This window comes from Pelophylax lessonae, assembly GCF_965119305.1.
Source record: "Pelophylax lessonae genome assembly, chromosome: 1".
In the NCBI taxonomy this organism is placed as follows: domain Eukaryota; kingdom Metazoa; phylum Chordata; class Amphibia; order Anura; family Ranidae; genus Pelophylax; species Pelophylax lessonae.
In genome coordinates, this window is record NC_138768.1 from 562,195,903 (window position 1) to 562,208,848 (window position 12,946).

The 12,946-nt window shown below is 45.3% G+C and overlaps 1 protein-coding gene across 1 annotated transcript; it reads right to left on the reverse strand.

Annotated features, from left to right (window-relative positions):
- Window positions 1–357: 357 nt before the first annotated feature.
- STBD1 (starch binding domain 1) lies at window positions 358–10,062 on the reverse strand. Its single transcript, XM_082243429.1, has 3 exons — window positions 9,899–10,062; window positions 9,133–9,292; window positions 358–978 (listed from the first exon to the last, which is right to left on the reverse strand). The coding sequence occupies exons 1-3, from the start codon at window positions 10,028–10,030 to the stop codon at window positions 362–364; spliced, it is 909 nt and encodes a 302-aa protein (XP_082099555.1). The 5' UTR covers window positions 10,031–10,062; the 3' UTR covers window positions 358–361.
- Window positions 10,063–12,946: the final 2,884 nt, after the last annotated feature.

The window sequence follows — 12,946 nt, forward strand, 5'->3', positions numbered from 1 at the left end:
TATACGATTAGTCTGAAATCCATAAAGCAACAGTGAAATTGACCATAAAGGAACCAGAGCTATTCAAGAGACCATTCCTAATAAGTTAATGTTGCGGTATATTTTGTGTCAAACAGATATATGCATACCCTTAATTCATTCAAAACCAGCATATTTTTATGCTAAACTGTAACTACTAAAATGTGGGCTAAAAGCAAGGATGGTAAGCTATGTCAATATAGTTTCATGGTGCAGACAAAGCCAGTTAATCATTAAACACTAGAACAAACACAGTCTCACAATGTTGACGGGTTACCTTTCGAACTACATACTAAGAAGCAAGACCTGATCTAAAATCTCTGCATGTTTCTAAAAGTTTCTATTATGGATAGCCCCACCACTGCTGGGTGGCAAGATCTTCATGTGCAGTTCTTAAATGCCTGTTGTAGCATTCTTCCCATCGTTTTATCTTCCCATTTTCCACCATAACAAATTTCCACTCTACGTTGGCATCAGCTGGCAGAGTGACTGAATGTGACCAATTACCGTCTTTATCAGAACTTAGAGGGACATAGCTCTCCCATTCGCCAAGTTTCTCATGATCCCCAATGACTGCTATCAGCTGAGAGTCGGACTGCGTGATATAGTGCACTTTGAAGCCGAGACTTACATTCTGTGGGATTGGCTGTACGGCCGCGACCCTTTTTGTCCTTTGAGGGTCATCATGTAGTTTTGCTTCGGAGTGTGTAGCAAAGCAACTGTTCTCACTAGAGCCTGTCAATTTAAAATCATGACTTTCCTCTTCTTGGTTGGATGAATGTAACAGAACACATTTGTCCACAGTTGGACTTGTCTGAATCACATCCTCTGATTTCTGGGCAATTGCTACCTCTCCGTGGCAACGGTCAGTTGATACAGTGTTAGTTATTGAACCATTAACTTGTGCGCAGGTAGTATTTTCCAGGGTAACTAATGGCCTTTTAACAGCCAGGTCTAGTTCTGATTGTTCACAATGGTCAAAATTATTTTCACTTGCTGATCGATTGGCACGTATAGGAGAAATGGTAACATTCAGTGCATTGCCATTTGTGACATTCCCTTGAAGACACACTATGGAAAAGAAAAAAAAAAAAGTTACAGGTTATCACATAAAATGTATGCCAATATAAAAAAACATTTTCTATATTTAAATTGCCAAGTTGCAATCTTGTATACATTTGACAGTAGAATTAACCTATAGTTAAAGCGGAGTTCCAGGCACAAAATCGATTTTGTGCCCATCCGCTGGATCTTCTTCACCTGAAAAGGAATTGGATAGTTAGGTATATTTTTTTTTTTTTTTTTTACTCACCTTGTAATTGTAGATAGAATATACTCACCTATTCTCCACTTCCTCCCTCAGCTCCGCCGTCACTTCCTGGCTTGCAATGATTCCTGGGAGCTGAACGTCATCGCTCCCAGGAATCAATGTGCCTGCACCGGCCCCGCTTGTCACTTCCGGGGCGACGCCGCATTCCCTGCTAAACAGCTTCTGGGCATGCCCAGAAGCTGTGGAGGAATGCGGCGCCGCACCGGAAGTGACGAGAGGGGCCGGTGCAGGCACATTCTGGGAGAAGAGGACGCAGAAGAGGATCGCGCCGGCTTCAGCTGCCCACAACAGAGATGGCAACGCTGTGGAAAAAAATTTATGAGTATTTCTTCTTGCAGGTAAGTGCGAACCGGGACAGATCAGAGGCTAGCCATTGTGGAATGTACTAGCCCTGACTGTCCCGGGGGTATGTTTATTGAAAAAATGTTTTCGTGCCTGGAACTCCGCTTTAAACCATTATGCCCCTTTCACACAGTGGAGTGCGTCAGCAGACTCCGTTTTTCTCAGCAGGGGATCGATCTGCCGATCCCCTGCTGAGCAGGCAGAGGGCAGCTGTGTCTCCACGCTGTGTGCGGAGACACAGATGTCAGGTCCTGCTGTTCTCTGTAGGGGAATGGACCGTCTGTCCGTTTCCATCCGATCCGCTGGACAGATGGAAAATAGGGTTTCCATCCGTCCAGATTTGACAGATCGGATGTCAGGGGACATGTCTCAGCTGACATCGGATCCATCAAAGAGATACATGGGGCATCCATGGATCCGCAAAAAAAAAAACAGACAGGCGGATCTGAACGGTCCGCATGTGTGAAAGGGGCCTCTTGCACCTTTATCTCCTTTTATAGTCCTGTACATTATGACTAGAGACTCTTGAAAATGCATTAAAATACCTTAATTCCCAGGTAAAAATATTGCCTCCTGCACACATACCAGTGTCCAAGCTAGCAGCGCTAAATAAAAGTCACACCCCTCAGCACACAGGCTTGTATTATAGAGAAATAGGCTTCTATTATGAGGGGGGTGGGGTTAGAGTGACCAGATCTATGTGAATTACTGAAATAAATGCATCCCCTCTGGTGCTTATTGGACTGCAAAGCCATATTCAGACTCCCTGCACAACTGCTCTAACAAGAACCTGTAGGGAAGGTTGGATTAACAAATCAACTTTAGGTGGTTACAAAGGGGCTCCTACAGATTTATGTGCATGCAATTAATCCAGGACCTAACTTTACAGTGGCATTTGTATGACAGGCAGACTTGAAACCCATACTTGAGTAAAAGTACAAGTGCTCGATCAAAAAGTGACTTGAGTAGAAGTACTAAAGTATTCAACATTTTTGGTACTTCAGTATTGCAAGTAGTTTTTTTTTTTTTAATTTTGCTACTCAAGTACTGAAAGTAAAAGTACAAGTACTGTGTTGTGTAGTTATTAAAGAAAGAAGTCAAAAGTTTGAACATCATGTTTATTGTTTCAAATGCAGCTTTTATTTATGCATACAGTAGCATTTATTTTCATATGCGCTGATAATACACATGTTTTGAGCTTCATGAAACCTGTCATCTGTTCTGGCAGTGGTAATTTATAATTGTAACGAGTAACTATGCAGCACAAAAAAAAAAAAAAAAAAAAAAATATATCGGAGTAGAAGTATTGAAATCATTGAAAAAATGTACAGTAATCCCCCGCTACATCGCGGTTCAGTTTTTGCGGTCCCGGTAATTCGCGTTTTTTTTTGTAATGTTATTTTACTATATAAATCATTAAAAATGAAAGATTTTTGTGTTTTTCATAGCTCTTGCTCTGTCTCTAAGTATCTTTTATGTGTTTAAATGAGTTTCTATTGTTTTAAAAGTGTGTTTAAAGACCTTAAAATGCTTCTACACGTACAGTGACAGTAAAAAAAAACATGCCTACAATGCATTTTAATAGGGTTTTTCTATTTCGCGAAATTTCACTTTTCGCGGCTGGGTCCGGAACGTAACCCCCGCAATGGAGGGGGGTTTACTGTAGTGAAGTAAAAGAAAAAAAAAAAAAAAAAAAAAATTCTACTCTAGGAAAGTACAGATACCGCCTTTCAGGACTTAAGTACAGTTGTGAAGTAGTTCTACTTAGTTACTATACATCTCTGATGACAGGTGCACTGAAACTTGTGATTGCAAGAAAGGACTAAAATATGAAATGTGCAGATGTGGATTACATCTGGGTTTCACAAAACCATGTCCTGTCCCCACTGAACTGGCCAAATTTCAATCAGTGTATGGCCAACTTTAGTCTAGTGCAGCCTCTCAACCTTTTAACACAGAGGAACCCTAGATAAAGAAGAATTTCCAATCTCAGGGAATCCCTGCTAATTACTACATCTACAACTCCAGCTACATTAGTAGGATAGTCAGTGGGAAGAATGTGCCTTACACTTGTGCTCCCTGGGAGGAATTACCCCCCTTACAGACAGTTAAAAAGATCAATGGCGTCAGTGGGAGTTCTGAGAGGTAAAAATTGCTCCACAAGACTGCTCCTGGGTAATGAGGTTGTGGTCTCTCCAATGCAATCACTTACAATGTAGGACCAGCAGTCCTGCGCTTTATGAGAAGAGATCAAGGGTTTGCCCACATACCAAGAGTGCAGGCCGTCAGGAAGAAGTGGGGTTAGCCAAGTATTCCACTACTTTTTTGAACGCTCACAAGCCAGTCATCATTCTGGGAATTCCTGCATCATGCTGTAGTGTAGACAGTCAAAAGGGTGTCCATCTACTGACCATCTGGCATTATAGTTTTTCCAAATTCAGGTTACTGATGTAATTATATCAGATAGCAATAGTGTTGAGTTAGCACCCCACCCACCGTGGGAGCTGGCAGGCGTATACTGCCTCAACCTACAAAGCCATTCCCAGGAAACTTTGTTTTGAATAAATACAAGGCTTCTTTTGATTGGCTGAGGTGGATGGATAATGTCACAATCCATATCTCAGCCAGTCTGTGGAAGAAGCCTTGAATGCATTCAAAAATATAAGGCCTGTTGTGAATAATGCCCCGTATACACGCGTCAATAGTTGGACGTGAATTTTAGGCCACCGTACAATCGGCCGATTTTCGGCTTGTTAGTATGATGCTTGACAACCGACTCCGACTTTTCGGCCAAATAAAATCTGGTGTGCAGGCTATAAAATTTGTTGGCCGTCAACAGAACGGCCGATTTTCCGTCAGTCAGTACAGATGTCGGCAGACAAAAATTGGATGAGCAAGACTGGGCATGCTCAGAGAAGAAAAAACACACGGAAAGTAAACCAGCACATGACATCACTTCTGAAGTGGATTTTTGTTGGCCGAATAAAATTCGTGTGCAGTCTAGGCACATTCCAACCAACAAAACACAACTCTGGACAAAAGACGGCCGATCGGTCGGCCGATAATCGTTGCGTGTGTACGGGGCATTAACAGCTAATCAGCATCTTCACCCTAGGAAGAATGAATTAAAAGACAGCACCTACAAGTATAGTAGCCGCACTTACCTGTCAAAGGATCCAGCGTTGTCCACTAGGGCTGAACGATAGTCGATGTGATATCGACTATTGTTCTGCGGGCGTGGGCGATATTCACATCGCCGAAGACACGATGTTTCAGCATTAGGCAGGGAGAAGACGGGACTCGGGGGGGGGGGGGGGGGGGGGGGGACTCAGTGATTGCAGCCACCTGCACACCTGATTGGTTCGCTGTGCCGCTACTCACAGCGTGATTGGTTTGCTGTGCCGGTGAAGAAAACTAGCTGCAGGGCATCAGACTGAACGTGTGGGCTGCTCGGATGTCGAGTCACTGTCAGGCTGTGTTCTTCTACCGGCTACTACCACCACCGTCAGTCCCAAGAGTGAGACTGAATAATCCACACTGACTGTCACTGAGTACAATACCATTAATAACCCTGGCCTGCCCTGTATCTGCAATTACAATCAGAAGGCTGTGCTGCTGCCTGCAAGCCCTGCTGCAATACTTCATGATTTCCATCCATTCCCAGCAGCCTTCCCTACAGTAACATTAACCCTGGCTGTCCCGGACTCCCATTGCAGTATATATACAATCAGAAGAAGGCTGCTGCAAAACTCTCCAATCCCTACAGTAAAATTAACCCTGGCTGTCCCAGGTGTCCCTTGTACAATGAGAAGGCTGCACTACTTCCCTACAGTAACATTAACCCTGTAATGTATATGGTACAAGGCTGCACTGAATCGACTGGATTGACGGGTCTCTCAATATATATCGTTGAAAAAAAATATCGCAATGTACTTCCCCCCCCCCCCCCCCCCCAATATCATGCAACCCTAGTCCTCACCCAAGCAGGTTCTATACCAGTCTTCATGTTTCCAGCGCAGACGACATTAACTGGGCAGCCAACTGACTCCTTGAGGCTTCACAGCCAGCTGCCCACTGTGCAGGCCACGCTTAGTGAATGTTCCCACAGCCTTCTGAGACTTGTGATGTGTCCCAGAAGGCTGTGGGCAAACTTCTGCTCAGACCTACGTGAGCTGAGTGGGTAGTTTTAATTTTGTTGTGAGAAAAGGGTGGAAACACCGTGCTATATACGGTATGCAGCTGAGAATATATATAGTTTAAAACAGTACTGACTGCAGCCATGATTCTTAGAAGTAAATAGTTTGTTTGGGCCAGCTTGGCCCAAACAAACTATTTACAGGGATAGCAATGCTGGAGTTGCACAGGCAGCCGTTTCTTCAGAGGGCATGCGCTGATGACGTCATCGGCTGCATGCAATGTAAATATCTCCTAAACGGTGCAAGTGTAGGAGATAGTTACAGTACCTATTAGGTACAAGTTATAAAAAGGTGGGTTTACAACCACTTTAAGTTTATTCAGGTAGAAGGAAAATAGCCACATTTTCTAGACATTACCTCAAACTAGTTCTATTGCAAATAGAGAATGGTCAATTTCAAATTAAGTTCTATTAACATTGGTCCACAGTCACTCGGCACCCTCATGGACTCAGTTTCAAGTTTAACAGTACATGAAAATGTCATGTTGGCTCAAATTTTCAATGACATCTGTCTTACCCAGTGTCACCACCACCTATGCACTATTCAATAAATGACCCACTTTTCCCCTTGAGAGTTTCAGGTTAAGGCTGGAAATGGTTTCTGTAAAGTAATCCTCTATACCAAAAAGTTACCAGAGAAAGAACTATGTTGCAGTTTAAGTTCCTTGCTTTAGTACAAGGAATAAACCAAACAGATTCCAGTTTTACAACCACTACAGTGAACCCTGGAACAGAAATGTCAGAAATACATGATCTCTGAAAATGCTAGTCTGGCTTTAAAAATGCTCACATTCTGTTCTTTTAGTAAGGCCCCTTTCACAATTGGGTTACCTAAAATTCGCATGATTTTGAATGGACTTAGAATCAATGCCTGTGTAATATTGAGGTCTATAGACCTCAAAAAACATCAAAGTCGGACCAAAGTAGTGCAGGGACTACTTTGAAGTTGCACAGATATGAACGCATGCATCTCTGTGCAGTGCAAACTCAGCCAGTTTGTATGGCTGAATTCACACCCAACTCGCACGGGACCCTTTTTTGCTCCGCAGCAGAATCAGATCACATGGTGGTTCACACTAGTGCGACGCGATTCTGTGCGAACTTTCAGATCGCACTGCGATATAATCTGGGGGTGTCGTTTACTTTTAATTGACACCCCCAGCGTATCGCATATGGCAGTGGGAACTGCCAGGGGTGCGGATGCAATGCGGGAACACAGTGTATATTCGCAGCGTTCCCGCATTGCACAAATGTGAACCTTCACTTACTGTTCAAATGCAATCATGAAAAACAAATAAACGTAGATAAAATTACCCCCTTCCCACAAAAAATAAATAAATCAATGACAAATAAAGTTAACCCCCCCCCCCAAAAAAAAAAAAAAAAACGCTTTTACAGGTATTTGCGCTCATCTTGGCCTAAAAGTAGGAAGAAATGTGTGCATTTTGTGCTCTGTTGTAGATTTTTATTGAGCATAAGTATTTTTTTCCTCCTTCAGCTCATTTTTTCTTGTGCGTTTTAGCTTTTTTGCACACTACAGCATCTTTTCTGCTTGAAAGCTCCTCTCAGAAACGTGAGTTGGGGGGGGGGGGGCACAGGGGAATGAGTGGAGGGTTTCTGCCTGTAAAACGCCATGATGATCATAGGCACATTGGCTAACAGAGGGGAGTTTCCAGGCAGAAAGAAAAAAAAAATAAATAATGAGTGCTCAAAAGCCTGTAGGAGACATTTCTTTGAGATGCAGTGTGCAGAAGCCCCAAGGAATTCACAGATATCGCATGCGATTTGCACCGCATTGGTGTGCAGATCACATGCAATGTTGTGTGTGATGCAAATTCAGCCATACAATCTGTAAGGCTGAAATCGCTTCACAGCCATACGATCCAATACCTGTACCATTTTACAGCTCGCACTGCGATCCGATCTTGGGGGGGGGGGGATGTCAACAACATTACATTGATACCTGCAGCAGTTCGCAGATATCAACATGCACCACCTGCGATTCAGGTGCAATGCAGAAACCTGCACAGGGATCGCAGGGTTTCCCACATCGCACCAGTGTGAACCCAGCCTTAAAGAGTAACTCCACTTTTGTTGAAAAAAATAAAAATCCACACTGGGTGATCTAGGTACATTGCAAGAATTTTAATAAACATCTTTTTGCAAATTCCTACCTTTTGTATTCTGAAGAAAAAGCACTGCTTGTTTGTCTGTGCCCATGTGTTAAGTGAATCTGTATGAGAGTGATATTATAATTATCAGTCAGCTGCTGCATTAGCAGGGCTCTAATGAGGAAATTGGCAAGGTCTGCATCTCTTTAGACTTGGGTTTCCAATTTGGAATTGCTCACCAAAAATGAAATTTTTGTTGTGGGGGGATGCCAAAAACTCTTAGTGCAGACTTCTGTGAAAATCAGTGAGCCAATCCCACAAGCAGGAAAGGACATATCTAGGGGGGTGTTCTGTACACACCTCTAGGTAGCCATATTGCATTTTATAGAAAATTATAGCATTGCAGACTGAAAAAGAGAAATATGATTTTTAATAAAATTCACTTACAATATGACTTGAGTCACAATTACATACACTAGATCAGGGATATGCAAACTGTGGCCCTCCAGATGTTGCAAAACTACAAGTCCCATGAGGCATAGAAAGACTGACAGCCACAAGCATGACTCCCAGAGGCAGCGGCTTGATGGGACTTGTAGTTTTGCAACAGCTGGAGGGCCACAGTTTGCCCATGTTTTTCCCCCCACAAAAGGGGGGTTACCCTTGAAGGTAAAAAAAGAACCCCACACAAGAAAATATAGCAGCTTTGAGCTGAGAGAAGACAATACCTGTTCCATGGTCCTTCTGGAGCTGCTCTTCACTTCCATTTCCAAGCATCCCCCCATCGTCCTGGACATGATGTGGGTGCAGCACGCTGGTCTCAGCACCGATGGGCACCACTTTATCGGGTACAATGAAGTCATTATCTCCTTTACTGGTTTGCACCAACTTTTTCTCTGTGACCGTTGCAAATTTCACGTCCTCCGCAGTGACCTTCGCCTCCTGTCCACCAATAGAGGGGTGACTCTCTTCTCTGGGACCCACCAACTCATCACCTGAAGGGCTCAGATCTTCACTGACCTGTTCCTCCTCACCTGTGGACTGGTGGGCTTCAGTATTAGACCATTGTGGGGGGTCTTGTCTGGTGTGCACCCCCTCTTTAGCTGGGGCAGTAAGGTGGCATGCATCTTCTTTATGGTCTTCTTCCGCTGAGGAGGACTCACCTTGGCCATAACCTTCATCTATAGTGTTCAGCTCCTTCTCCAGCTGAGTAGCTGTGTCATGACTAAGGCTGGCTTGTCCAGCACTGAGCACTGGCTCATTATCAGGAGTCTTGTGAGGCTGGGAGACCACTGGCTCATTGTCAGGAGTCTTGTGAGGCTGGGAGACCACTGGCTCATTGTCAGGAGTCTTGTGAGGCTGGGAGACCACTGGCTCATTGTCAGGAGTCTTGTGAGGCTGGGAGACCACTGGCTCATTATTGAGACTCGTGTGAGGCTTGGAGACCACTGGCTCATTATCAGGAGTCTTGGAGACCACTGGCTCATTATCAGGTGTCTTGTGAGGCTTGGAGACCATTGGCTCATTATCAGGGGTCTTGTGAGGCTTGGAGACCACTGGCTCGTTATCAGGGGTCTTGTGAGGCTTGGAGACCACTGGCTCGTTATCAGGGGTCTTGTGAGGCTTGGAGACCACTGGCTCGTTATCAGGGGTCTTGTGAGGCTTGGAGACCACTGGCTCGTTATCAGGGGTCTTGTGAGGCTTGGAGACCACTTGCTCGTTATCAGGAGTCTTGTGAGGCTTGGAGACCACTTGCTCGTTATCAGGGGTCTTGTGAGGCTTGGAGACCACTTGCTCGTTATCAGGAGTCTTGGAGACCACTTGCTCATTATCAGGAGTCCTGTCAGGCTGGGGGACCACTGGCTCATTATTGAGAGTCGTGTGAGGCTGGGAGTCCTCTACCTCAGGTTCTTCTTGTAGGGAGGAGAGCTGAGTCACCAGCCCTGTGTGCTGCTCCTTCTTCTCCCCTCTGCCCCCGAACCATACCCAGGCGAGGACGGCGGCGATAATCCCCAGCACCACGACTGGCCACATGTTCCTTCCCTGAGCACGACTCACTGAGCCCATCCCGCCTCCAGCCCGCACTCCCTATTAGTAGATCAGCCGCTGTCCCCGCCCCCTTCCCTGGAGATCACCGCCCCCCTTCGCTGGAGATCACCGCCCCACTTCCAGAATCAGCTGTCCGAGGTCGGGCTGACATCAGGGAGAAGGGATTATGGCGGATCAGAGGGATCGCACACCAAGCTTTCTCTCATGTAACCGCACTTCCCATCTAAACTGCTCTTCATTTACAACGTGTGCTGCTACACGTGTTACTGGCGACACATTTAAAGTGACACCTTTCTCCAAAAACAATCCACTCCTTCAGTGTTAGGGATGAGCTCAGGCTTGTTGGATCTAGGGTTGTCACCATCCCTTTAAATCAGGACACACATTAATTACACAGGTTCTGTGGCTGATTAAGGTGGTAATTAAACTCACTTAGTGCCTTACCTGCATTATATCAGACTCAGAACCTGTGTAATCAATATGTGTCCTGGATTAAAGGGATGAGGTGACAACCCTAGAGTTAGGGATGAGATCAGGCGTGTTGGAACTAGAGTTGTCACCTAATTTCTTTAACCACTTCTGGACCAGAAGGATTTGCCCCTTAATGACCAGGCACTATTTTGCGATTCGGTACTGCGTTATTTTAATGGACAATTGCGCGGTCGTGCGACGCTGTACCCAAACAAAATTTACGTCCTTTGTGTTGAAGGGGTTCTGATGTGAAGAGTGACGTCTAATGTGATGGGGGGGGAGGGGCCTTTGATGCGAAAAGGGACTCCTAATGTGCTGAAGGGGCTCTGATGTGGTGAGTGAGGCTCATCTGGAGGCTTTGAAATGGAGACTCTGATGTGAGGGGGGACTCTGATGTAAAGAGTGAAGTCTAATGTGATCTGGAGACTTTGATGTGAAGTAGAGACTCTAAAATTATGGGGGACTTTGATGTGAATGTGAGTCTCTAATGTGATGGGGGGGGTGCCTTTGATGTGAGGAGGGACTTCTAATGTGTTGAAGGGGCTCTAATGTGAAGAGTAAAGGCTCTTTCACACAGGCGGACCATTCAGATCTGCCTGTCCGTTTTTTTGACAGATCTGAACGGTCCCCCCCATGCATGCCTATCGGGCATCGGATGTCAGCGGAGACATGTCCGCTGACATCCGATCCTTTCCGTCAAATCGGTCCGTTCTCTTTCGATTTCCCCCATAGAGATGCATGGGGAACTGACAGCCGTGTCTCCACACACAGCGCGGAGAACAACTGTCATCCTCCTGCTCAGTGTGTGAAAGGGGCCTAAAGTCTAATGTGATGAGGGGGGGGGGGGTTGGGCTTTGATGTGAAGAGGGACTCCTAATGTGTTGAAGGGGCTCTGATGTGAAGAGTGAAGTCTAATGTGATGTGGGGGACTATGATCTGAAAGGGAGATCCTAATGTGAGGGGGGACTCTGATGTAAAGAGTGAAGTCTAAAGTGATCTGGAGACTTTGATATGGGGACTCTAATGTGAGGGGGGACTCTGATGTAAAGAGTGAAGTCTAATGTGATCTGGATACTTTGATGTGAAGTGGAGACTCGAATGTGATGGGGGGACTTTGGCGTGAATGTGAGTCTCTAATGTGATTTGGGGGGGGTGGTGGCTTTGATGTTGGAGGGACTCTGATGTGAAGAGTGAAGTTTAATGTGATGGGGGGACTTTGATGTGAAAGGGAGTCTCTAATGTAAGGGGGGACTCTGATTTGAAGAGTAAAGTCTAATGTGATGTGGGGGACTATGATCTGAAAGGGAGATCCTAATGTGAGTGGGGACTCTGATGTAAAGAGTGAAGTCTAAAGTGATCTGGAGACTTTGATATGGGGACTCTAATGTGAGGGGGGACTCTGATGTAAAGAGTGAAGTCTAATGTGATCTGGATACTTTGATGTGAAGTGTAGACTCGAATGTGATGGGGGGACTTTGGCGTGAATGTGAGTCTCTAATGTGATTTGGGGGGGGGGGGGGGTGGCTTTGATGTTGGAGGGACTCTGATGTGAAGAGTGAAGTTTAATGTGATGGGGGGACTTTGATGTGAAAGGGATTCTCTAATGTAAGGGGGGACTCTGATGTAAAGAGTGAAGTCTAATGTGATGGGGGACTTTGATGTGAAAGGGAGACTCTAATGTGAGGGGGACTCTGATGTGAAGAGTGAAGTCTAATGTGATGGGGGTCTCTGATGTGAAGAGTGAAGTCTAATATGATGGGGGGGCTTTGATGTGAAAGGGAGACTCTAATGTGATGGGGACCCTGATATGAAGAGTGAAGTCAATGTGATGGGGGACTCTGATGTGAAGAGTGAAGTCTAATGTGATGTAGTGGGGATTTGATGTGAAAGGGATTCGCTAATGTAAGGGGGGACTCTGATGTGAATAGTGAAGTCTAATGTGATGGGGGGACTTTGATGTGAAAGGGAGACTCTAATGTGAGGAGGACTCTGATGTGAAGAGCGAAGTCTAATGTGATGGGGGGACTCTGATGTGAAGAGGGAAGTCTAATGTGATGGGGGGACTTTGATGTGAAAGGGAGACTCTAATGTGATGGAGGACTCTGATGTGAAGAGTGAAGTCTAATGTGATGGGGGGACTCTGATGTGAAGAGGGAAGTCTAATGTGATGGGGGGACTTTGATGTGAAAGGGAGACTCTAATGTGAATGGGGACTCTGAAGTGAAGAGTGAAGTCTAATGTGAAATGGAGACTCTAATGTTAGGGGAGACTCTGATGTGAAGAGTGAAGTCTAAGAGTGAAGGGGGGTGGCTTTGACGTGAAGAGGGACTCTTAATGTGTTGAAGGGGACTCTGATGTGAAGAGTGAAGTCTAATATGATGGGGGGGACTTTGATGTGAAAGGGAGACTCTAATGTGTGTGTGGGGGGGG

Coding starts and splice junctions, on each gene's coding strand:
- STBD1 (XM_082243429.1), bottom strand. CDS start 10,030: ATGTGGCCAGTCGTGGTGCTGGGGATTATCGCCGCCGTCCTCGCCTGG. Junction 9,293..9,898: donor CCCTACAAGAAGAACCTGAG/GTAGAGGACTCC, acceptor CCTGACAATGAG/CCAGTGGTCTCCCAGCCTCA. Junction 979..9,132: donor CTCCTCAGCGGAAGAAGACC/ATAAAGAAGATG, acceptor GTGAACAATCAG/AACTAGACCTGGCTGTTAAA.